This window comes from Denticeps clupeoides, chromosome 2, assembly GCF_900700375.1.
Source record: "Denticeps clupeoides chromosome 2, fDenClu1.1, whole genome shotgun sequence".
Classification (NCBI taxonomy): Eukaryota; Metazoa; Chordata; class Actinopteri; order Clupeiformes; family Denticipitidae; genus Denticeps; species Denticeps clupeoides.
Genome location: NC_041708.1, coordinates 10,120,505 through 10,147,561, shown reverse-complemented (window position 1 = coordinate 10,147,561; position 27,057 = coordinate 10,120,505). Strand labels below are relative to the sequence as shown.

At 40.2% G+C, this 27,057-nt stretch overlaps 2 protein-coding genes across 3 annotated transcripts in view; both read right to left on the bottom strand.

Moving 5' to 3' along the window:
* Positions 1 to 1,392: 1,392 nt before the first annotated feature.
* hps1 (HPS1 biogenesis of lysosomal organelles complex 3 subunit 1) lies at positions 1,393 to 9,163 on the bottom strand. Of its 2 annotated transcripts, none has more exons than XM_028959452.1 (17): positions 8,754 to 9,163; positions 7,851 to 7,985; positions 6,400 to 6,542; positions 6,136 to 6,244; positions 5,880 to 6,040; positions 5,595 to 5,697; positions 5,449 to 5,518; positions 5,108 to 5,169; positions 4,615 to 4,782; positions 4,023 to 4,202; positions 3,793 to 3,869; positions 3,442 to 3,570; positions 3,206 to 3,278; positions 2,740 to 2,889; positions 2,337 to 2,450; positions 2,160 to 2,242; positions 1,393 to 1,967 (listed from the first exon to the last, which is right to left on the bottom strand). In XM_028959452.1, the coding sequence occupies exons 1-17, from the start codon at positions 8,868 to 8,870 to the stop codon at positions 1,805 to 1,807; spliced, it is 2,037 nt and encodes a 678-aa protein (XP_028815285.1). In that variant the 5' UTR covers positions 8,871 to 9,163; the 3' UTR covers positions 1,393 to 1,804. The 2 variants fall into 2 exon arrangements, with proteins under 2 accessions (XP_028815285.1, XP_028815291.1); XM_028959458.1 differs by having other exon boundaries at positions 2,740 to 2,884; positions 3,213 to 3,278.
* An 8,380-nt stretch (positions 9,164 to 17,543) lies between these two features.
* hpse2 (heparanase 2) overlaps positions 17,544 to 27,057 on the bottom strand; it is a 64,124-nt gene continuing 54,610 nt past the window's right edge. The window contains exons 11-12 of the mRNA XM_028959472.1: positions 26,021 to 26,167; positions 17,544 to 19,247 (exon numbers count right to left, since the gene is read on the bottom strand). Coding sequence (XP_028815305.1) covers positions 19,085 to 19,247; positions 26,021 to 26,167 — 310 coding nt within the window. The 3' untranslated portion in view covers positions 17,544 to 19,084. The remainder of the gene's footprint in view (positions 19,248 to 26,020; positions 26,168 to 27,057) is intronic.

The window sequence follows — 27,057 nt, the reverse complement described above, 5'->3', positions numbered from 1 at the left end:
AAAAAACAACTTTATTTGAGTGTGGAGCAGAGTGAACACACTCGGTCTCTCTCGCGCACAGATGCTAGCAGAGTTTGGCACCTCATAGACAGCGCGGAGCAAAAAAAAAAAAAAAAAAAAAAAAAAAAAAAGACACTTAACCCTAAGTTGCTCCAGGGGGGAGACTGTCCTTGTAACTACTGATTGTCGCTCTGGATAAGGGCGTCTGATAAATGCTGCAAATGTAAATGTTTACCCGTCAACCAGCTTGACAAGCATGACAAGTTAGCGTTAGCGCGTTAATAACAGTAGTAAAGCAGGGTGCTATAGTTACTTTGCATTAAAAGACTAAAGACATGTTTTTATTCACTAGCCTTTTTTGGACCATTCATTTTTCAATCTGTTGTCATGTATAGCTACACTGCAAAAAAGCTTTTCTTACCTAGTAATTTTGTCTCGTTTCCAGTACAATTATCTAAAAAATCTTAAATCAAGATTACTAGACAAGAAAAATTAGAAAATGAAGTGATGCTTAAAACTTCTGTTTAAGATTATATCTAAGATTAGTTTTCTTACCCCATTGGCAGATAATTTTGCTTGTTTTAAGCAAACAATCACTTAATTTTGAGATGTTTTTGAGACAATTTCTTATGCTATTTCATGTGTCTAGTAAATGTATCTTGATTTAAGATTTTTTAGATATTTGGACTGAAAACAGGACAAAACTACTAAGTTAGAAAAGCATTTTTTGCAGTGTGTGTGTCAGTGTGAGAGTTTGTGAGTGTGCGTCTGCGAGTGTCTGCATCTGCAGTGTAGTGTAGAGAACAAGTTCTGACATTCAAACAAATCCTGTTAAATTTTCTGATTTGTATTGTTCTTTATTTTTTTATAAATTTATTTATCGTTCTGGCAGCTCAGGTGGCACTTTATTAAAAAAAAAAAAAAAAAGTCTATATTTGGCAGATGTAAAGCATGGTTCTGTTTTTGAATAAAGGGTTGGAAATGAATGCTTTTGTTTTTTTTTTTAATCTGATTCTACGATTCATCAAAAAGATAATCGATAGATTAATCGATTGTTAAAATAATCGTTAGTTGCAGCCCTAATGACAACCATCAATTTGTTTGTTCAACACAGAATGGGATGTTACTGCATATTGTTTATTTACTGAACTATTACATATTATAAATATATTAAAATATAATAAAGAATGGATGCATATTTTAGCCTGTGTTTCAGGCTAAATTTAATGCAGCTTTATTTTTACATTTATTTGCTAATATGTTTTGCATAATTTACTTTACTTTGCCGATGTTTTTTTTTTTTTTTATGACGCTCTTTGTTATGACTACATTATGAGTTCTAAAATTAAAAATGCAATGTACTTCACAATTAATAAACAGTGGAAGAGTCTGTGAAGTTAAATTAGCAATTTTATTCATTATAAAAAGTGTGGCTAATACTGGAACACTATGCTGGACCTGTTTACACAAAGTGTAAAACCTTTATAACACTACAAAATGTTAGCATCCCACTGATCAGGTGTCAGCTAATTTGTTCTAATGGCAAAATTGAAGCTGGTTCAGTTGGGTAGTTAAGTCTGCAGTTGAAACTACACTGCATTCCAAAAGCTTTACAGCTCCAGACCAATCGGATGACTGCTTTCACAGGGATCACAGAAAAGTAATGTACACTTCACTGGGACATTCCAACATTTCTGCTCACACATCACACTGCTTCCATGGCATGTATGTCCTAATAAATAGTGCAGGAAATGGCTGCAGTTTAGGCTAAGGAGCGGTTAGAGGTCACAAGTAACACTGTGTGTCACAGCAGAGGAATACGAGATGGTTCCCACAGCTTGCGTGCGAGCTGGCTGCAGTGCTGCAGGATGTACTCTGTAGGAATCACGCCAAGGTGCACCGTCAGCAGCTCATAGCACTTCACCACCTCGCTGGGTTGACATTTGCTGTAGTACCTTAGTAGCTTCCTGCAGGGGGAGCCACACACAAACAGCAGCATCTAAAAAATGCATGTCGCATTCATCATTATTTACATACCCTGAAGTTACACTTGCAGGTATTCAGTTAGATACTGTAATTTATTAGGACTAGATCAAAACAAATTACAGCATAATTAGATTAATCATAATGACTAATATTTCATAACTCTAATAATGTACCTGTAGTAATCACAGGCCAGCATTCCTATGGGGGCGGAGTCATCAGGCAGGCTGGGAATTTCCACCACATCCAGTTTGAAGCCCTTTGTGTGCAGCACGTCAACATTAGACACATGCCATCTGAAGTCCAAGTTATCAAGACTTTCTTTTCATCAACCAAGGAATATGCATAACTACCGTCTCATTCTCGAACCACAGGAAGTAGCAGAAGAAGTAATCTCCATCACGTAGAGTCACAGTGGTGTATCCCTTCTGCAGGTACCGCCTGGCTATGCCAACCAGACTCCACACCTTCACGCAACATATTAGCATGGGGTTAAAAGGCTGTTAAAAGTATTCAGCAATCCTTCAAGAGAGGGTGTGCAGTAAAAAATTGAAAATGTACCTAATATCTATTTTACAACAGCCATCCCATGTCCATCTCATTAAATGAACAGAACCCTCACTTGCTAGGTTTCTTTATTGCAATGTTCTGCTTTTTTCAGCTATTAAATGCTTTTTCACTGCTTATCACTGGAATTTTGATACAAAAATTTGATCAGAAGAATAATGCAAAGCTAACACTTGCTAAGTGACTCACCTTGGCCTTAATGAAGTGTGCCAGTGGACCCTTGCCCAGTTCCGAGGTAGCACGCTCAGTAATACTGAGGGATGGGGCGATCATTTGACCCGCAGAACGGTCTATGTAGATGAAATGCACCAGCCCTGGGAACTCCTCCAGATACGTGAGCTATGGTATTAAGGTCATACACACACAGCCTTACTAAGCCTATTTATTCCCCACATGGTTACAGAATGGCTCCACTAATTAAATTGTTTTGTTAATTGACTGTTCTTGTCAGTCTAAACCACAACACAAACTGATCTTAAATCCATGATTCATGCATCCTGCAAGACTCTTTACACTATTATGATGTTATTCACCTCACTCACTATCAATAACTTCAGATCTGGTTTGTGGCTTCTGGACCCGTCCCATGCTTGTGAAGAATGTTTAATAAATGCTTGCACAAATGATTTAGACTGCTGATATGTCACTAAGATACAGGATATGACACCATGGTGATGTTCCTCTTGCTCTTGACCAACAGAAATTCTTTCCAGTCCATCAGCTTGTCCCTGATAAGGCAAAGAAGACCGGGAGGATTAGATTTCTGTACTATATATCACTCATGTGCAAAAAGACATATGAGGCAAGGATGTCTGATTCAACAAAACAAGTCCTTTGTATTACCACAAAATGCTTTTTTTTTTGTGACCAATGGCTTGTGGAGGTACGTACTGCACCATGGTCAGCGCTCTGTCCTGCAGGGCGGTAGAGAGCCTCTGCCTGCTGCTGCCCTCGGCCACATAACACTGTCTGTAGATGGCACACAATTGGATCTTCATGTTCCGACACCACGGCAGCAGTCTGCAACACATGCATACACTTTCCTGAAGAATAGGCAATCAGTAGTTACAGGGACAGTCCCCCCTGGAGACACTCAGGGCTAAGTGTCTTGCTCAGGGACACAGTGGTAGTAAGTGGGATTTGATCCTGGGTCTTCTGGTTCATAGACGAGTGTGTTAACCACTAGGCTACTACCACCCCTCCCCCCTGATAAATGCCGTAAATGAATAAGGATATACTCACTCTTTGCTCAGTCCTGAACCTCCCCTGGAAAAGGCTCGGTTCTTAAACTCAGCCCACACACTCTGCAGGAATGGGGCCTGGAGACAGAATAAAGTTACATTATCACTCTATGCCAGATGTGCACCATGGATTTCATCGGACCTTTCAAACATCTCTGATGTTGAAGACTATAAAGCTAACATGACAATAATGAAGATTGCCCTGCTGTATTCTAGTTAGCTTTCGCTGACCTGTATGTCACTGCTGCCCAGAACCCGGATGAACTTATCGATCTTGCTGCGCAGTTCGTTCACTGGAAGCTGTCCACGAGAGGCGGGTGACCCCTGCTGACCCTCAGCCAGCCTCTTCTCAAGCTTTGTGAAACCCTCCAAGAAGTTGTAGATGGACATGGCTATTTGGCTGTTGGGGATCTGCAGTGCGGAAATAAAAATGGAAAATACATTTACGCTACAGTATCTCATGTGAACTAGGAAACATGAATGCAAAATACACTATACATTAATCTATATGGCAGAATCAGTGCTAACAGTTTGCTTGACAATGTAAATACAGCATTATAGAGTATACTTCTGTACCTCTACAGAAACACATCCTGAGTCAATTGTCCAATTTCTTTATATTAGTTTGAAAGATCAATTCTGTAATATGCATGAATACATGAAGAGCAAATGCTGTGATAATCTTGTCCAAAATGTCATGTTCAGGTTTAAATCATTAAGGGTTTCCGATTTTAGACTGGTCAATTACAGGCTGTAACTGCTAGAGAATGGTCCACCACCCAAAACAATGCAGTCAACAAACAAACAATCTCAAGCAATTTACCTTTGTCAGAAGCACCAGAGTTATTCCCGGCCACATTGGTAGACAGTACATGGAATGAGGCATCATGGGAAAGAAGCCTTCTTTGAGAGTGGTCTCCAGGAACACTCTGGAAGGTGTCGAGGGGTCCTGTGGCGGTACCTCCAGGGTCTGCAGGCTGTCCACTGCCACCTGGTTGGTCAGTGACAGGAAAAGATCTGCTATTAATTCAGCTGTACAGAGGAAGAATTGTTCATATTCCTGCTCACTTTCTGGCCGTTGGTCTTTCTGAAATGAACTTGTTCAGAATGAAGTCAACTTTAGTTTGCTCATGAACCCAATTGAAATATTTGGATGAAAACAGAAAAGTAAAAGGTTGGTAAAGTCCTTATTACTTGCTTGTATAACCACAGAATGCATTGCAGTCATGGTCAAGTGAGAGATTAGTGCATTCTGGGTATTTGGATGACAGAGGTAACTGCATTGCAAAAGTTTGTTTATAAGACACATCCCCCACCTGGATGTCTGGATCTACAAACTGGAAAACAGGAGGCTTGTCAGGCTCCACCCTCTCAGATCCTGAAAACCACACCCACAAATCAAAACAACAGTGAACTACTACTATTTTAACACTTCCCTTAATGATAGGCTAGTGATTTATGCATTTTTCAGAGAACAGATTACTTTACCTTTGGTTATGAATAATTATCACTGTTATAAAGGCATAAATAAATTGAATAAAATGTGTGATTGTGCATCACCATATTTTATATAAGACAGTTCATTTAATGTCATCTGGGAAGCCTGTTGATTTAATCAGGGGAAGGTGTCCCTTCCCTTCACATTACTTGGTTCTACCTGAATCGTTGTCGGTGGGCGATGGCTCTGGGGTGTAGAAGATTTCTGGTGCAGAAGCACTGTCCATATCCTGTACAATGAGAACGAACAACAAAACAGATTGTATCCCTCACGTCATTCGTTAAAATGAATGTAGACCGGCTCACCTCAGGGGTGGACTCCTCTGGGTCAGTGGTGCTGGGGTAAAAGTGCTGCACCAGAATGATGAGGGCCAGCAGGTCGGAGGAAGTGAGAGTGCTGGCGTTACGACTGAGGAGGACAAAATAAATGCAGAATTGCAAGGCAGGAAATGGACAGTAAACAACAGGAGTACTAAATAATATGCTTACACCAGGATATTGTAACGTATGTGTGTGTGTGTGTGTGTGTGTGTGTGTGTGTGTTATACCTGAAGTAGAAGGTCCATGTGTTTCAGTAGAGGTGTGTTATACCTGGAGTAAAATGCCAGCAGTTTGGTGTGCACCAGTATGAAGGCGTGCTGCACCTCTTCTCCTGCTCGATCAACACTAGTGTTTATTTGCTGGACCAGACGTCTCTCCAGAAACTCAATACACTGTTCACACAGTGTGGGGTGGATCAGCCTCTCCACTGCCTGACACACACACACACACACACACACACACACATTTTATGCATTTTCTTCATAAAATACCACAGTTGCTTTCTGGACAGGATGGGTGGGCACACCTCCACCAAGAAACTCTGGTCATGATCCCTCAACCGGCTGTACGTCTCCAGCAAACCTTGAAGTTTCCTCCACACACGACACCGTAATTCAGTGTCTTGGGGTCGGAGCCTAATACACACACATCCAAACATGAATAGTAGTGTTAGTAGTACAGTGAGCAAGACACTTAATACTGAGATGTCCCTGTAAGTACTGATTTTGAATTGCTTTGGATAAGTAGTAAGTAGTAAATAGTTTGTGTGCAATGTGAAATTAGTCCGTACTCTTTCCTCAGGAGTGTGCTGCTGAGCGTGACCATTCCAAACAGCATCTCTGTGAGCTTCTTCAGCACATAGATCTTCCTCTTCAGGTCATCCTCGCTCTCCTCCCCATCTCCATTCACAGCAATGTAGAGGCACTCGTCAAACTGAGTCAAAACACACATACACAAAAAATTAATTATGACTATTTTTTATCGACATAATCCAGTTATACATGAATCTATTCATGTGACAAACATGTTAAATTTAAGTTGCCCAGCAATAGGCCATCTGCTGGTTCAGACAGAAAATGTATGAAGCTTTTTAAACAACAGGTACTGTAGAAGTGTTAAAAAATGACTGCTGTCTGTTGGCTTCAGTTCCTCCCTTTGTTTTTCTGATATAAAAACAATTTCACACTCACATGCTGAACAGTGTTCAATTTAAACTTTGATTCATCCACACTGGATGGCATCATATCAATGAAGCATCATCACTTGGAACAATAATCATATGTTGCTGAATCAATTTTGAATCAAAGGTTCCAAGAATCAAAATGTGAAACAAAAAAAAAAAAAAAAAGAATTTTAATGACTCATAAACCTCTTTCCCAACAGCCACTCCCTATTCTTATTTTAATCTGGTAAAGTGAAACCAACTGGAATTGACCTCTTACCCATTAAAACGACAGGAATCAGCACTATAGACAGTTCCGGGTCATTAATTAAAAATAATACTGACATCAATGTGGAAGAAAAAAAAAAAACAACAACAAATGGGTCAGTCTTCAGCAGTCTTTGGAATTAATGACCAAGTGGCTCACGATCCTGCTTACCCAAAACATCTGACTCGTCTTAACAAATCTTGCTACTATGCCCCTGATCAACCCTCCCCCATCAACAACTACTCCAGCCTCTCGGCTGTGAAAATGAATGGTGTTGCACTGAAGATCAGCATAAAATACAATGAATGACAAAACACAAGAATAGAAAACAAATTCATCCTCTATAGTCTATAGTTGACATTTTTTTGGTTTTTAGAAGGGGGTAATTGTCATCTTTCTAGAAATATTTATTTGAGCAGGTTTATTGTGATGTTTGGATTTTTCCTTTGCCAGTTTTTTTTTCTTTCTTTCCACCCCGTGTTCTTTGTGCTTTTCAAAAGAACAAAAAATATCTTTGTCATTATATATTATATAGTGAATATAATGAAATTCTATGTGTATGTTCAAAAATGGAGAGGAACTGAAGTCCCATGACATCAAGTCCCATGATAGTGCAGCAACACCATCTGCTCTCCACACATCCCAGATTACAGGTCACGAGGCTATGGATTAATTCAGGAATCATGCTGCATGTTCTAATACCGATTCTGAAACTCTCACGAGTGAGAGCATAACTCCACCCTGTTAATGGCTGCATCAGCGATTAACTATTCCTGGCCGCTGCAGACTAAAGCAAGTCATGGTCGCCCACCTGGTGCAGGACGTAGATATGGTTGTTCTCCGTGCTGAAGGAGGTGTAGCTGTCACCCAACTGGTCCACCATGGTGCTGCAGGAGATAATGATGGGGGCAAAGAGGGTGTTGATGCTGTCCTCAAAGGCCGGTGGCTGATGAGACCAACAGAGTTAACAATAATTGTATTTTTTGTACAAAATAACAAAATAAATAATTCTATATGAGCACGCATTTGTAAGAAAAAATTGATTATTATTTAATACACTTTACTGGTTCATAAAGACAAATTACCTTCTTTTAAGAGACACCTAATCTGAATTCTGAATTTTTATTTTACATAATTCATTTTTCGGCCAATTTTTTACTTTCTACATTTTCAAAACTGGCTCCAGTTTCAATTCATTACAGCAGCATTATCCTTCGTTAGTGACTAAATAAGAATAAAGCAGCTGGTTATTCTCGATTAGTTGGTTAAAAAAGGTTTTGATTCCAAATACTCCATTTGAATATTTTACAAATGTTCAAGAAGAGTTATATACAGTAATGTGCAAAAATCTTTTGCTAACATAAACCTGTTAAACACTCATTTAACAGGTTTAAACACTCAAACCTGTTTGAAAACCTGTTAAACACTTATTTAGCCATATATATATTTTTTTTTGCAGAATGTATTCCCTTGCTGGGTGTACAGAGAAAGAGACTGTGTTATCCTACTGTTCCTCTGAGCAGAAATTCAGTATTGTTCTCCATCCACAGACTATTACTTGTAGGAGATCATTCATTTGAGACCAATCCCCAGTTCTTGTAGCAGATGTTTTTTTTTTTTGTTGCCATTTTTACTGGGGGGGATTTGCACAGTACTGTGTGTGTTTAATACTTATATTTGAAGTTTTAAGGACAGTGATGCTCTCAGCCCTCACCCTCTCTCCATCCTCCTGGGAAGCTCCATACTGTTCCTGCGCGCTGAGCTCGAACTCCGGGTCGGTCCAGTAGAACAGCACCTCGGCGCTCTCGCTGGCCACCAGCAGACACTTCATCTGTCCCGGTCACAAGCAAACTGCCGGGTGTTCCTTCTTCGAGAACGACAGCGGGCAGGGATGCAGGTTAATCCGGCGGACCCGGGGTGCCCGGTGGGTCACGGGATCGGGCGCGTGAGCCCGTTAAAGTGCGCGACCTCCAACTGGAGAGTCCATTAGGAACAACGTAACTGCATGAAGCGTCGTTTTGGCGCAGGGTGCGGCAAAATATTCCACCGCGTTTAGTTTCTTTTTGCTTAGTGCACAAAAACATAGGCGAGCTCGCAAAAGTTTTTGTTGACTTCCGCATTGCAACGTTTCCGCGCGGTCATGTGACCATTTTATTTCCCACGCTCCTCCCCTACAGCGCGTGCGATTGTATCAAATGAGACATGTGACAGAACGGTGTATGTATAGGTGTGAGGAATATATGGTGTATGCGTGAGGTTTGTACATAGATACGTGAGGAATATATGGTGTAAGTATGAGGTCTGTATGTAGATGCATGAGGAATATTTGGTGTATGCGTGAGTTCTGTATGTAGATGTGTGAGGAATATATGGTTTATACGTGAGGTGTGTATGTATAGGTGTGAGGAATATATGGTGTATGCGTGAGGTTTGTACATAGATACGTGAGGAATATATGGTGTAAGTATGAGGTCTGTATGTAGATGCATGAGGAATATATGGTGTAAGTGTGAGGTTTGTATGTAGCTGCGTGAGGAATATATGGTTTATACGTGAGGTGTGTATGTATAGGTGTGAGGAATATGTGGTGTATGCGTGAGGTGTGTATGTATAGGTGTGAGGAATATATGGTGTATGCGTGAGGTTTGTACATAGATACGTGAGGAATATATGGTGTAAGTATGAGGTCTGTATGTAGATGCATGAGGAATATATGGTGTAAGTGTGAGGTTTGTATGTAGCTGCGTGAGGAATATATGGTTTATACGTGAGGTGTGTATGTATAGGTGTGAGGAATATGTGGTGTATGCGTGAGGTTTGTATGTAGATGCGTGAGGAATATATGGTGTAAGTGTGAGGTTTGTATGTAGACGCGTGAGGAATATATGGTGTATGCGTGAGGTTTGTACATAGATACGTGAGGAATATATGGTGTAAGTATGAGGCTTGTATGTAGCTGCGTGAGGAATATATGGTTTATACGTGAGGTTTGTATGTATAGGTGTGAGGAATATGTGGTGTATGCGTGAGGTTTGTATGTAGATGCGTGAGGAATATATGGTGTAAGTGTGAGGTTTGTATGTTGCTGCGTGAGGAATATATGGAGTATGTGTGAGGTATGTGTGAGGTTTGTATGTGGTTTGTATGTAGATCCGTGAGGAATATATGGTGTATGCATGAGGTTTGTATGTTGCTGCTTGAGGAATATATGGAGTATGCGTGAGGTATGTGTGAGGTTTGTTTGAGGTTTGTATGTAGATCCGTGAGGAATATATGGTGTAAGTGTGAGGTTTGTATGTAGATGCATGAGGAATATATGGTATAAGTGTGAGGTTTGTATGTAGCTGCGTGAGGAATATATGGTTTATACGTGAGTTTTGTATATATAGGTGTGAGGAATATGTGGTGTATGCGTGAGGTTTGTATGTAGATGCGTGAGGAATATATGGTGTAAGTGTGAGGTTTGTATGTTGCTGCGTGAGGAATATATGGAGTATGCGTGAGGTATGTGTGAGGTTTGTATGAGGTTTGTATGTAGATCCGTGAGGAATACATGGTGTATGCGTGAGGTCTGTATGTAGATGTGTGAGGAATATATGGTGTATGCGTGAGGTCTGTACATAGATACGTGAGGAATATATGGTGTATGCGTGAAGTCTGTATGTAGATGCGTGAGGAATATATGGTTTATGCGTGAGGTTTGTATGTAGACGCGTGAGGTATATATGGTGTATGCGTGAGGTTTGTACATAGATACGTGAGGAATATATGGTGTAAGTGTGAGGTTTGTATGTAGCTGCATGAGGAATATACAGGGAGTGCAGAATTATTAGGCAAATTAGTATTTTGTCCACATCATCCTCTTCATGCATGTTGTCTTACTCCAAGCTGTATAGGCTCGAAAGCCTACTACCAATTAAGCATATTAGGTGATGTGCATCTCTGTAATGAGAAGGGGTGTGGTCTAATGACATCAACACCCTATATCAGGTGTGCATAATTATTAGGCAACTTCCTTTCCTTTGGCAAAATGGGTCAAAAGAAGGACTTGACAGGCTCAGAAAAGTAAAAAATTGTGAGATATCTTGCAGAGGGATGCAGCACTCTTAAAATTGCAAAGCTTCTGAAGCGTGATCATCGAACAATCAAGCGTTTCATTCAAAATAGTCAACAGGGTCACAAGAAGCGTGTGGAAAAACCAAGGTGCAAAATAACTGCCCATGAACTGAGAAAAGTCAAGTGTGCAGCTGCCAAGATGCCACTTGCCACCAGTTTGGCCATATTTCAGAGCTGCAACATCACTGGAGTGCCCAAAAGCACAAGGTGTGCAATACTCAGAGACATGGCCAAGGTAAGAAAGGCTGAAAGACGACCACCACTGAACAAGACACACAAGACTGGGCCAAGAAATATCTCAAGACTGATTTTTCTAAGGTTTTATGGACTGATGAAATGAGAGTGAGTCTTGATGGGCCAGATGGATGGGCCCGTGGCTGGATTGGTAAAGGGCAGAGAGCTCCAGTCCGGCTCAGACGGCAGCAAGGTGGAGGTGGAGTACTGGTTTGGGCTGGTATCATCAAAGATGAGCTTGTGGGGCCTTTTTGGGTTGAGGATGGAGTCAAGCTCAACTCCCAGTCCTACTGCCAGTTTCTGGAAGACACCTTCAAGCAGTGGTACAGGAAGAAGTCTGCATCCTTCAAGATAAACATGATTTTCATGCAGGAAAATGCTCCATCACACACGTCCAAGTACTCCACAGCGTGGCTGGCAAGAAAGGGTATAAAAGAAGAAAAACTAATGACATGGCCTCCTTGTTCACCTGATCTGAACCCCATTGAGTACCTGTAGTCCATCATCAAATGTGAGATTTACAAGGATTTACAGAGAGTACACCTCTCTGAACAGTGTCTGGGAGGCTGTGGTTGCTGCTGCACGCAATGTTGATGAACAGATCAAAACACTGACAGAATCCATGGATGGCAGGCTTTTGAGTGTCCTTGCAAAGAAAGGTGGCTATATTGGTCGCTGATTTGTTTTTGTTTTGTTTTTGAATGTCAGAAATGTATATTTGTGAATGTGGAGATGTTATATTGGTTTCACTGGTAAAAATAAATAATTGAAATGGGTATATATTTGTTTTTTGTTAAGTTGCCTAATAATTATGCACAGTAATAGTCACCTGCTCACACTGATATCCCCCTAAAATAGCTAAAAATAAAAACAAACTAAAAACTACTTCCAAAAACATTCAGCTTTGATATTAATGAGTTTTTTTGGGTTCATTGAGAACATGGTTGTTGTTCAATAATAAAATTATTCCTCAAAAATACAACTTGCCTAATAATTCTGCACTCTCTGTATGGTGTATGTGTGAGGTATGTGTGAGGTTTGTATGTAGATCCGTGAGGAATATATGGTGTATGTGTAAAGTTTGTATGTAGACGCATGAGGAATATATATGGTGTATACATGAGATTTGTATGTAGATGTGTGAGGAATAAATGGTGTATGTGTGAAATTTGCATGTAGACTCGTGAGACATATATGGTGTATGCGTGAGGTTTGTACATAGATGCGTGAGGAATATATGGTGTAAGTGTGGGTTTGTATGTAGATGTGTGAGGAATATATGGTGTATGCGTGAGGTTTGTACATAGATACGTAAGGAATATTTGGTGAATGTGTAAGGTTCATATGTAGACGCATGAGGAATATTTGGTGTATACATGAGATTTGTATGTAGATGTGTGAGGAATATATGGTGTATGCGTGAAATTTGCATGTAGACGCGTGAGGAATATATGGTGTATGCGTGAGGTTTGTATGTAGACGCGGAAAGAATATATGGTGTATGTGTGAGGTGTGTATGTAGATGCGTGAGGAAAGATAGTATATGTGCAAGTTTTTCTTGATGTATGGCCTAGGGGGTGCCACGTAGAACGGAGACAGGAGTCTTATACAGCACATAAAGTCTTTATTCAATGCAATAATCATAATAATAATAATGGTATTAGTAGTACAATTAATAGTTTTAATAGTAAAAGAATTTCATTTTAAAGACATTTTCTAAACCAAAGTGTTATGATCTGATTAGTACTGTATTCAGTAATGTGCAGTGTTATAATATTCAATATTTAAAAAAACCTTTTATATTCTACATTTTCCATTAGGCTACCCAGATGATGCAATCCTGTGTAAACCATTGGGAAATAAATTTAATCTGGTTTAGCAATACATGGGTTAACAGGAGGATTATTCCAAATTGGACCTAAAACCTACAACAGTAGCCCTAAATGTGTAAAACACAAATAAAAATGATTAAGAAGTGAAAGTGACAATAATTTCACATCTGGGATTTGATTTCTCCCAACTCTGTAAACTCCTACAAGTCTACAGATGGAGAACAATATAGGATAACAGAGTTCTTTACACACATAACGTCATTGTTTCATGAAAATAATGGAATTATGCAATAAAGGGTTTAGTAAATTAATATTTTAAATCACTGTTTGCATTGTACTTTATACTGATTTAAACAGGTAGCGTAAAACTGATAGGAGTGAAACAGTGTATAATTTACTAATTACAGTGTATAAAATTACTAATCCTTCTTATTGTTTCACTATATTGTTTCACTATATTAATAATAGAAATTATAATAGAAATTGTAATAAATAATATTACAATAAATAATAAATTGTTATATATAATATGCAATGTGGATATAGAAATAGGTAGACACATGTATAGAAGTAGACATATGCATAACTGAATAGATTGTATTCTGCTGTTTTTATTTATTGCTCTAAAATGAAATATTTAAACACAATAAAACATGAAGGAATTCCTTGAAATAAAAAAATGTTCAACTTGCTTAAAGGCAAAGGACTCTGGTATGTGTATGAGTATTACCCAGGTTTTCTACCTGGACTGCAGAGTAAATATTTATATTTTCTGAACCTAAATGCCTGTGAGAACTTTGCAAATACAAAAATGAATCCGCTCTGGGGGCTAGAGGCACACGTTAACCTGATTTGAGAAAACTACTGTATACACAGAATAAACATCCCAGAATTCAACAGCATGACCCCAATGGAAGCCTGGTCTCTATGGTTAAAAGGGGGGATGTCTGGATCCTTTATGAATAAAATCACATATAAACATTTTCACGGTGGGTTTGGTTACAGTGCATGTAGCTAAAAGAGTCCTGTCACGCAAACATCCAAGTCTGAGCAGACATGAGGACAACTCCCCCAATGTTGAATAACAGTAATGTATGTTTTAGTCCTATTCTAAAAAATTTTGGCTTATATATAAGAAACTTAAGAAACTTTTTAAAGCCTATATAATGATTAATAGGATGATTCTTCAATTTTTGTCACTTTTTTGAAAAGAAATAAAAAAAAAATATATTTTTTACTGAATATCAGTGCAAATACAAATTATACATTGATTACATACTGTACATAATGCATCAAAATATTTATTCACATTTTTGTGTGTTTGCCTTGATGATTTGACGAGATATTTCTTTTTAAAAGTTTTCTCTATTTATTTCTCACTGGAAAACTAGAAATACAGGTAAAAGGAAATAAAGGAAATAAAGACAGGTAAAAAACAGGTAAAAAACAAAACTCACACTCACAAATGACATACAGACAAGCGTTATAATGGAAAAAGTGGACAACCACTATCACAGTCTCTTAAGGTCAACCTCATATACACTGGTATGTATATTAAATGCATACCATTCAGACCTTATATGGGTCATCGCTTCAGATCTGAGAAAGAAAGTCAACTTTTCCATCAAGATTAGTTTCTCAAATAGTGTCCTACTGCTGGTCCTGGCTTGGAGCATTGCATTTCAAACCAGTTCGTCGTTATGTCTACACATGCAGTTATAGCTGTTATTACTTTTATCTCTCCATCTTGTAAATATAATATATATCCTTCCAGGTCTTCATTTTGAGAATTCAAATGGCCATCAGAAGTTTGCTGTCTCCTTCCAATGTATATATATTTTTTAGACAATCTTTTTCCACAGAACCAATGAGTCCTCCCCAAAACAATTTCCCCCTTCTTGAATTCAATAGTTCAATTTAATGTGTTTCCATCTAGCCTGATAATCTGGAGAGGACCAATTGACAATGCATTTGACCTGCGTAATAGTAATCTCTAATGTTGGGCAGTGCAAACCCACCCCGGTCCTTGTCAATTTGAAGTGTTTGAACTCTTACCCTGGGCTTGGCTTCTGGTGATGAAATTCTGAGATTTTAAAAGTCATGCCACCAAATTCTCAGCGGCACCTCAGTGGCTCCTTGGCGGTTCGGGATTTGAACCGGCAACCTTCCAATTATAAGTCACCACTGCCCCACAACATACATATACATAAATTTTAAGTGTGCTACAGTACCATAAATTACTTATTACATGTCCATTTGATGGACCTGATTGAACCTGCGCCAGTGTTCTGATTCATCTAAGAGGAAAGACAATTCACATGGGCCTCTGCATAGACAAACCTCAGCAATAGCTTTTATAGCAACGCTGTTCAAAGCCGACTGGCCACTCTCGAATCTGTAAAGTTTTCTGCCTGTAAAATTAGATTTGTTTCTGGGGGAATTTTCGGGCCCGATGTTTACCCCATGCTTCAAAAGAAACCTCCCCTCTCAGTCAGCGACATTCTTTGTCTGAATTTGGATAAATGCACTGGGTAAACGACAAAGCATGCTTATAAAAGGGGTTCTGTGTCATTTCAGTTTTGGTGGATACTAACCAAGTGCAACAAGTGTGAACCGGTCTGGGTTTTGTTTATGAGCGAACAGAGTTTGGTTCAGTTAAGCCGAAACACATGTGAGAAGAGGCCGCGGCTCCTCGGGCGTATTTTGTGTACCGCAATTTCACAACACAACATGTTTGGAAGTATCAGACAGCATGTCCGGACAAAACATTGTTCGATTATCGGCGAGACTGGATCTGGCAACATCAGAGAAGCCTGTGGTTTGAGTTTTAGATAAACTGCATGTTCTACACGCTGACCATCACATTGGATTTCCTTTCAAGGGTCTTCCTCATCTGGTTCTGGCTCAGACCGTTCTGCCGTCTGCACGAGATCCCTCAAATATTTGGGTTCCTATAATATTTGGTAGAGTTTTGCTGAACCATTGAGGACAAGGCTGTATCTCAGTCACTGAGTTTGGGACAGTGGTCAATGGTCTGTCCCCCCGTCTGCCCCGGGCCCCCTGGTAACGTGGCAAACCAAGACCAGCTCAGGCACGAATGGTTCCCGTCACCAGCTGCTCTCTGCACTGTCCTGACAACACAATACTCTCCCTTCCCACTACAAAGGCGGATCCAGCTGCTGGGAACATAGGCAGCTCCGGGCTCCCACTCCTGGCTGGCTGAACATCTCCTCTCTGGAACCGCTGGTACCGTGGAGCCGTAGAGGCAGCTGGGCCACTAAGAGGATCTGAACCTTTCCCCATAACCTGGAGGGATGTAATGCACTGAGATTTGAGCTTCACGTTGTGTACTCTACAACATTTAGTCCACCTTGTCTTTCAAGAAAATGCTATGGTGCCCAGGTCAAGTGTAGCAGGAGAAAAGGTCATTGCTGAAAAAAAGATCATCCCAAATGGAACCAGACTTGTTGAGAATTAACACAAATGCTACCAAACCCTGGTGAATTTTGTAAAACTGCCATTTTCTTAAATTAGGACAACAGCCTAATGCCAAGTCAGATCCACATCATGTCATCATTTTTCAGTTTTTTTTTTTCTGTATGGCAACATTTTTTTTTATCAGTTGCCGCATACGGAGCATTAGGTCCCAACAACCCCCCAACCCCCCCAAAAGAGATGTCAAGATCCGTAAATGGATAAATGCTCAGTTAGCATTTTTCCAGAAAAAATAAGATTAACCATTTTTTTCTTCTGTGTGCTCATTTTTTTTACATCCAAAGCAACTGAACAATGCATTGCACGTTTGGAAGCAATGACGGTGGGTGGAGACAATGTTTTAGGGGAAAGAGCATGAGAAATGGGTGGTAACATTTCCACTTATGATGTTAGAAGGGGAAACAATTACAGAGCTGCCACTCTCTGATCAGTGAAGCAGAAGCAGGCCAAAGCACAATTTACACCTATCACCATTTCTAGCCACTACAGGACTGTAGACAGGTCAGGGGAACTTGTATTAATGTTAAATAAACTCACAAAGTGAAAAATTAATGATAGGAGACCTTTAAACCTTTGTTTGTCCTATTTATTATCCTAGTGCCCTTTGTATAGATATAGACATCTGGCTTTTACCAAACCAAACATGCAGATTACTTGGACTCATGAGATCACAGGAGCACCACATATAACAGAATTGGTCTAGAACTTGATATTCTTTTATTTTATTTAACAATGATTAATAAAGACCTTTTTTAGTTATTTTGTCAGAAACATTTATTGTTATTGTACATACTTATCATACATAATATTATTAAAAAAATGTTCCATAATAAAATATCTCTTTTATGAAGAAAATATGAACAACTCAGCATGAAAAAAAATCAAAAGAGGAATTACACTTGTCACTTCATGTAGAAATTAAGGCGTCCTTATCCTCAGTGACCACCATCACAAAAAAAAAAAATTAAAACCAAAAACACAATCACATGCTTTAGGATTTCTGTACATGGAAAAAAAGTAAAAACGTCTGTTCTTAATAAAAGTAAAAAAAAACTATATACAGAAAATAAAAGTCCATATAAATTAGTGAGTAAACCTTTTAAAAATCACACACCTTTCCTCTATAACACACTTGTATATACAATATATATATAATACAGTTCCTTGCTTCATTTTTATATATTTTTATAAATGAAGCAAGGAACTGTACAATAATATGTTTTTACCTCAATAAGTTCAGTAAAGTAAGCTAGCAGCATGAGACTGTGCACCCGTCCCATCTCAGACAAATAAATGCATAGCAGAGGTTAAAATTTGATGTACACAGCTCATCCACGTCTTTTCAACGTGTGTGGGACACATAAAACACATGGATCCAAATATTTATGGTACTGAGGGCTGTTATCAGATTATAAAAGCAATGAGAAGTGACTTTTCCCAAAGACTCAGGTTTATGGCTGTGAGCCCTTAATGCACGGCCCTGTCTGACACTAATCCCAAAATTAAAGCGATATCTTCCTTCACCCATGACCCAGCTCGACGCGAAAAACAACAAAAACCGACTTAGCGTTTCCAAACATGCGCTCCATCCTTTCAGCTCGTCCTGTAACGCTTACTCTAGGATGATCCCGTCCATTGCTGAGGACACTGGGGAATTCTGGCGTCTAGACGTGCTGCGTCTTAAAGGCAGCACTCTTGTCGTACCACTGTAAATAAAACGGGGACCCCGGGTGACCGGGCCCTTGCGAGTGCTGAATGTTCCTGTAAGTCAGGCTGACAGCTAGCGGAGAGAGTCAAGGCCGAGATGAACGGGATCGGGGCCGAGAGGAGGGGAACTGGCATCAGGCCCGCTCCCCGAGGCTACGCGGCATATTCCAAGGCCCCGAAATTCCTCGCCGCTTCTTAGCCGGGGTCCTCTAGGGGACACTTGCGAAAACTCCGTAAACAATGCTAACTCAATAAGATGCTAACGCTAACGTGATTGCTGCTTTTGTGTGTGTGTGTGTGTGTGTGTGTGTGTGCGTGTGTGTGTGTGTGCATTGGCAGAGAAACAATGCCAGCCATTTTCCAAAATGAACCCAGCTGATAAATAAATGTATAAATTAAACAAAATCCTGACAAAAAAAACACATAGAATAACTTTTGATGAAGCACATATCTGTAAGTTTTGACTTACTTTAAATTAGATCAGTTGGTGAACGGAGCAACATGTGTGCATATTATGTTAGCATCATTGTGACAGAACTAAGGCTACTGAAAGGCATTCAGTGCAAAACCCAGATTTTGGCCGGGTGTAAGATTTGTTTGTGTGTGTTTCTGGCTCAGTTACTTTGGGAAGTAAATGGTGAGTTGTGTACATCTGTGTGCATCATCGGCGGCACGCGTAGGCATTAATGTTCTTGATGACATAAAAGGCGATGGACGTGGGAGGCATGGTGATGGTTCGGCCCGCCCTCAAGGCCCGCGGCTTCAGCTCCGGGAACGTCTCGTCGTCCACCATGGACAGAGGCTCTCCGTTGAGCAGCACTGACCTGAGGGTTGGAGGATGAGGAAGGGATCAGAACAGACTGTAAATGTCTGAGATGCTCAAAAAATATTAGCAATTAAAGTTTGTCACTAGGGGGTGCCAAAAGTATATTAAAAAAACTATTACTTTCAGAATTTCAGACGTCAATACCACTGCTAATACTACTAATAATAATATAATCAATAATTTCATCAACCTAATATATGAAAGTGTTGAAATAAATTGAGTCATTTTTCATAATTTTTTGGACTGGTGTGTTGAGTTGAGTCACTGATTCATTTGCTTGGTCAGTTTTCTGCCCAACTGATAGACAAATAGATGTATCAGGGTGACAGGAATTATTACACACCAACAAAACGAGTAGATTGCTTATTCCGATAACCACAAAGCAGTGCTTTTTTCTGTTAATCGTGCCTTGTCTTAGTGAACATGAGCAAACAAGCTCCACACTTAAGAAAACTAATCCCAGTAGACCCACACCTGAGCCCTGCACCCCTACAGACATGCTCTGCTTACATCCCTGGCACAAAAACACCTCACACGTGCACAAAACCCTACAAAACCCACTCATACACACACTCTGGTACAGATGGTACACATTGAAACGATCAGCAGTTCCCAGAGCCCAGAGTGTGTGTGAGCTCCATGAATCCGTCTGAACCAAACAGAGATGCACGGCTATGATGTGTGTATAATTGTGTGTGTACACACGTGTACACTACACTGTTTCAGAAACATGACATGAGAGACAAAGCATGAGATGTGTGTACACACACTCATGGTGGACACACTGTTTGGGCCATGGTGTGGGAATTTGAAGGACTGCAGATATGAAATTAAATTAAACTGCTGTAATGGTTCCATATGCAGCACTTGGAGTGCTCCAGCTTACAGATGTAGGCATGCGTTTGCGAGAAGATGAGATGACAGTGGAGAAACTTCTCAAGCTTGATCTGTTAAAGACACAAGGCAACTAGCACATTTACACACTGTCTGTAAAATTAAAATACTGGTCAGAGGTTCTAACCACATACCAGGTATGATGCCATATTGGAGATGCTCTTAATCAGTTGTCTATAAGTTTGGTAGTTGCTCATTCATTTTTTCCTTCTTCTCCTTTGTAGAAATTTTGGGTAGTTTTACAAAATAAAATTTAAATGTGACTACCTGCACTTTATTTTTAAAGAACTTATTTTTTAGAGTGAAAAATGTGACAGGTGCCATTGCAATGGTCCTCGCTTCATCTTTCCCCTCACGTTTTTTCTACTGTGGCTGATTGGGGTAGAATGAACAGAATACATATCCATCGTAATATTTTCAACACTTCCAAGTAGGGCAGTGGTGGCCTAGGGTAAGGAAACTTACACTGTCCCCACACACTGCTCCGCCGGGCTGCCCTCTGCTCACTAAGGGTGAAAAAACTGGTAAAAGCAGAGACCACATTTCGTTGTTCACCGGAGGAAATCAAATCAAGTAAATGCTGCGTGCAACGTTTTCTCGTCATTTATTTATGTCGAAATTCCAGCAAACATTAAACAGCATCATGCGTTAAACAGAGTCAAGAGAGCCCCACTGAAACGCTAAGTGAGCGCAGCAAAAACGTGTATGCCGTTCAGAGGCCGTTCATTTTGAACATCTGTGTGGACGAGGCCTTAGGGTGGAACAAGCTGTAGAAGGTGGTAGTAAGAAGAGGGTGGGCTGATGTTCACCAGGAAAAGTAAATGCTGGTGGACCACAAGCTACGTTGATGTTGTTTGTTTTCCAGTGGTCTACACTGCCTGTTTAACAGGAGCGATAAAGAGGTAGACAGAAAGAAAAAGCAAGAGAGGGTGAAGCGCCCCCCCACTCCATCTCCCACAGTCAAAGAGCACAAGAGGTCCTGATGACAGTCCCACACACGTTTTAGTTCAGGCGAACATAGACCTCAAGTCTTAATTGAGGACAGAGGTGAAATTTAGTCTGTCGCCCCGGCTGGCGAGTCTGTGAAGTCTGAAAGTGCTCAAGTGTGACCTTACAAAATGAACATTTAATCTCCCCTGCATGTGTGTTGTGGAAGCTCTGGGCATTGGAATGTGTTGGGAGTAACTTTATAGTCTGCCTGTATATGTTACTCATGACGCTGCTCTGCGAAGGTCCTGATTTGGGCCATATGGAAAACAGGAAACTCAAAAGCAGTGGAACAGGGATAACTACCTAAAGCGCTTAAGCGGGGGCACAACTGGCACAACTTTGGCAGTAAAATCCAGTGGAAAACACTGTAGAGAACATCGAACCCCAGGAAGAGTGATCCTCACCCGCCCGCCCGTTAAGGAAGCACTTAAATCAGCCACCGCAGACATACAAGAAGAGCACTACAGCCAAGTTCCTCAGAACCACACATTTTGTCAGATTATCCTCCATGAACACGAACTGGTAAAAATTCTATTCAACAATTATATTTTGCATCTATATCCATAGTGGGCCACATGTTAGTACAGAGGCCTCCAAGGAGTTCGAATCCCGTCTCAGACCTTGTGTTTGCAGAGTTTGCATGCTGTCCCCGTGTTGGCGTGAGAATCCAGAGTAGGGTGATTGGTGACTCGTGTGTGAATAGTGTGTGTGTGCACACCCTGTGGAGGGGACCCTGTGTGTGCGCCTTGCTCTGCCTTGCACCCAGTGTCCTGGGATAAGCTCCGGCAGCCGTGACCCCGAGTAACAGTTATTTAATACGTTTACATGAGATCTGAGGATCTAATTTTGTGTTAGTCTGACCAAAACTGGACTTTTAAACATGTAAGCATGTTAACAGGCCAAACTGGTAATAAATTGAACCCCTCAAAACACACCCAAATCATTACATTGATAGATGAGCTACTCCCACACGTACACACTGAACTGGACTCAAACTGAGGGGGAGTGTCTTCCAACCATAATATATTGTTACAAATATTAAGCATTGTAGTTAAAGTAAAGCATGGGTCACTTTTCGGCCAAAACAAGTACAAATCATGAATTACTTGGTATCAATTCATGGTATACAATTCATGACATTGATGAAACAAGTCTGGAAATATATATATATTATAAATATATTATAACAGCATAGAGCAGGGTTTGTCTTAATCCAACTGCAATTTACATCTGGTCCCTTTTAAAGCACCTTCTTCCATTTCCTTGACTTGAAACCATTTTGGTGCTAAAATAAGACCAGCGATTGGCTCCGAAGCCAGCAGTTCCATTAATTACCACTCAATGCCACTTCACAACCACAAACATCTGACATCATTACCATGTTGGCTCAAGATCTGGGCTTAAACACATCAACAAAGCGTGGCTGTCCGGCAGACAAGCGAGCCCAGAGGTGGCTACTGTGCTACGCTCAGCAGCGGGTTTGAAAACGTCTCTCTGCTGCTGCTGCTGCTCTCCATGCCTGAGGTCGCTGCTTCTTCATTTTGTTTTCAGTTCCAATAAACCCAGACAAAGTTATTATGCTAATCCGGTTGTCTGGTTCAGGGTTTGCACTTGAATCCGGCCAACTGCTTGCCATCCGCCTTGCTGCGTGCCACTGCAAGCATCCTTCTTCTCCAAAAAGCAAATATTTTATAGTTTATTTACATTTCATTATCTTTATTCGTCTTCATGGGTGTTTCTCTCCAAGTTCTGCACAGAAGACAACTGAAATGAAGGTGTATCAATTTGGAGTGTGGAATTCATCATTCTGAGGTTCTGTCATGGGGACCAATCATGCCAGGCTTTGAGGCTTCAGGGGCCTGCATAAATGACTGCAGACAACCAAACACACCCAATCCTTCCAGAAGTTCCCGGGGCCCATCCCAGGACCTCACTAAACCATCCAATCAGTAGTAGCGATGGGCAATATATACAATGGGCACACAGTAAGAGAAACACAGAGATCAGACCTGATCTGAATACATTTTTAATGGGTGCAGAAAAAGGCTTCCTCTGGCCAAGTTGCTACCAGAACCTTGTTTCGGCAACAATTATGCACCATAGTTTGAGAAATGCTGGCATACATCACACAGAAAAATGTTATTGCTTCCATTATGTGCAATAGTCTATGTTGACTTAGTATTTGTAGATAGACTTAAAATGGAGGCCTTTCAGAATATCAAGGGAATACTATAAAAAAAAAAACTGGATCCCTTTGTCGATGTCTTGACTTTTTTATGACCATTGTGTTCAGAACATTGTGAGAACATACAGAGAACATGATGCACATCTTGAGGCATTTCTTTCTGTATTCTGTCTGTTTCTATGCACACTTTTCTTGAAGTTAAACAAGTATCTTTGTTTTATGTTTTGCAGAAGTTGTGTGGTCTTCTGCCCTGACACATTTAAAGTTTCTCCGTGCGTGGGAACACGATGGCTTTTTAAACATAATTCTCATAATTGGTTCCTTCAAAGGGCACCAAAAGAACACTAGGCTAAATTGTGGTAAAGCGCTCCTTTGTGTGGTTAACTTTTCTTGCCAACACCTACAGCTCGTGGCTGGGAAAAGGGAAAAAACATGGACCTCACGTAAATAACAAGAAGCATGAGCTCGTCCTCACCTTCCTGTACTAATGGAATTAATTAACAAGTTGAGAACTTCCAAAAGGACTCACAATTAAAAGCATTTGTAACAGTAGATGAAGGTGGGGTTGTCTGAATCACCAATTTCATAGTGTCCAGCATCAAAGCACAGATGAATCCACTGAGCAAAGCTGTTCAAACTGTAACAAGCCAGCAGGGGCGGATTAAGGATCAATCACAGATTGAAATGAAAAGTGACAATCAGGAGTGTCATGAATCAGACAGAGTCTTGAGGTTAAAAAACAATTCAACATAAAATCAGTTGAACTAGGAAGTGGCTCCTGCCCATCCCACCTTACAAGACTGAATATCATTTATGAAATCTTTATAATGGAGAGAATGACATTTTCTTTAAGATGGCAGAAAGCAAGATTTTGTAAATACAGGGCAAAGTGGCTCATGAGAGTAGGCAATGGTCATGAAACTGCCGACAGAACAAGCACAGGAATATCACAAATCAGCATCGGCTCTCCCTACACAATTACACTACCCACTTAGACTGCATTGATGCGGGCAGTTTCATGGTCCATAGACTTGAATTTCCTCAACTAGATAATAAAGAAAACGAACTAATTTACTAACCATTTGGAGGGATAAATAAATGTGCTCGTTAATTAATTGTTCAGTACCATCCCTTTTAGTAGAACCCTTAGCTGTGTGAATGAGGTATTCCACCGAAAGCTATTACTGAACCCAATACAATTCAATTTACCAAATGAGTGATTTGTGCCTGATTTTCATTGTTAAACATTTCTGGATTTGGCCCTAAAAAATACATTTGAAAATGCTGCAATACGGCACATTTTACTTTTCATTTTCAGATGGAGTGTATAACTCATATAGACACCTACTGCCTCGATACAAATTATTTTTTTATCTACAGAGTTTAAATTCACTGAAATGCAAATAAAGTTCACAATTTGAATTGCCCTAATCGAAGTTGATGACTCAATTTAAATGTCTATATGTAACCTTGTAATGCAGGACAGTGCATTGTAAATATATTTTATTTACAACATCAAGGTTAGAGGATTCTTTAAACAATAATGTCACTGTATTCGACTAAAACTCACTAGATCATCAATTATCTCTGTTCATTAAAATAACCAGGGGAGACATGGGGTTTCTTTCTCCAAACCTCCTTAGGGAATGAGTTAGCAAAATAAAAAAAAGCACATTGAAACACGATAATGGAGGTACCCGGCCACACCAGGTCAGCAGGTCTGGCTGACTCCCGCATCTGGGTTTTACAGTCTCTGCCACAGCCAAATATCAGAAAACCGTAAATCTGTTCATACAGCAGAAAATAATCTGATTGGCTTTGACATACAGACATTATTTTCTATACAGAGTACAGAATGTCCAATAGGCAAGAAACGTTTATTTGATAGGAGGGAAGGTCAAATAAGGCAACCACTGGCATCCACTTCCCAAACCTGCATGTTGTATATTTGCACAGGGGTGATAACCCTCACACTGGTAATGGAGGGCAAACCGCTGCAGATGTGTTTTTGTAACCTAGGCGCCTCTGTAGCGTCTTCTTCACTGGCACTGCACTTGAGGACTGGACGAATATTTGGTTAGAAAACAATTTGATCAGCACGTCTGGTCTGAGGCTGTGTTATCTGCACTCCGCTGGAGAACTGTTCCCCCCTCCATTCCATTCCAGGCAGATTGTTATACAGAAAGCTGCGAGGAGCCCATCAAGATAATATCAGGGATTTTAAAATGTGTAGGTACAGCTGATCCAGGTTCAGTAGATAACGTTCTGATGATGCTCAAAAAAATCTGCACAGCTATGCTTCTTTCGAGTTTTGCTGCTATACTTTCTCATTCATTGCTAAACAACCATCTCCTGTTGTTGAGGATGATCCTGTAAATTGAGTACATATATAATTTTTTGGGGCATCCAAGAATGTACAAGTGCAGAAAGGACGCTGCAGAAGACACTGATTGTGAACCAGTAAATAATTTTGTCCTTGATCAACACACTCGACCCTGGGTTTCTCTGGGGTGATCGATCAACTCTAGTTAGTTCATGGATGTTCACTAATGGTACATTTGTGTTTTTGAAGAAATATGCAGTGCTAACATACATCATATGTACATCAGATATTTCCTTGTAAGGTTGAGCGATATAACATACATGTACATGTGAAAGCCAAAAGCAAAAAAAGTCTCAAATGCATTTTGATGTCGTAGTACCTGGAGTGAAGCCCATCTGAGCCCAGTGGCTGCAGCAGGTACTGGTGGACTGTTTTGTTGCGTAAAGTTCCGGCAAGCTTGATTTTCTTCCGTGACCGGTGCAAATTGATTATGTATATAGTGATGGATCCCCGTACATAATTATGACTGCAAAGAGAGGAAAAAAAAAACATTTAATGAGAGCAATGACTCTATACTGCATTACACCACATAAACCTAATTAGACAAATATTAATAATTTAGTTCCGCATTGCTAAAATATATATATATGATTAAAACAATAACAGACTTTGATTTGAACCCATTTTATTATATCAATCGTTGTTGTGGGCTACATATCATTGCAGTATTGTATCTTGTCATTTTCTGTGATTCCCGCCTATATTTGGTAGCCAGTTTTCATTAGAAGATAAAGCACATGCGCATGAATTTCATAAAAATGAATGTATCAGTGGTTAAGTGTAGAAAAAAAAAATACTGCACTCATGCCCTCTGTGCAGTTGCTTGTGATTGTTCTCACACAGACAGTAAATTAGAGGTGGAAAACCGTAAATACTGCCAGTGCTGCATGGTGTGGATTAAAAGATAAGGCGTTTTTCCCAGAATTCCACACACAAGAGGTAATCTCTTGTTTTATTAGAACACTAAAACTATCAGAACATGCTGTGTATTTTGCGCTTTGCTTTTCCACATGAAACAGGGGAGGCGTTTTCCCGTCGGAAAGTGCTAAGCGCTATCCTTTCCATCTTGCGTGTGGGTGTGTGGAAGCTTCCAGCACTAGAGTTACACAGACAATATTGCGCGTGAGCCTCCCTTATCAGGCCAGAGTGTGAGGGAACAGATTAAGGGATATTAAATAAAGAAATGTCTACACAGACGATAAGGCAAACATGATAAAATCCAATAAGAACTCTAATGTAAAGGCTAGAACAACACCAGCGTAGTGAATACCATATGTCTCTAAAGGGGTCAAATGAAGAGGTCGCCGCTCTGCTGTGTCAGACAGGGCTGTTAGTAATCTCATTGCAAAATGGGAA

Excerpts from the sequence above, each read along its gene's own strand:
- hps1 (XM_028959452.1), bottom strand. The coding sequence starts at position 8,870 with ATGAAGTGTCTGCTGGTGGCCAGCGAGAGCGCCGAGGTGCTGTTCTAC. Across the intron at positions 7,986-8,753 it reads CCCAGGAGGATGGAGAGAGG|CCACCGGCCTTTGAGGACAG; the intron begins GTGAGGGCTGAG and ends TGGTCTCATCAG. Across the intron at positions 5,170-5,448 it reads GCCCACCGACAACGATTCAG|GATCTGAGAGGGTGGAGCCT; the intron begins GTAGAACCAAGT and ends TGTGGTTTTCAG.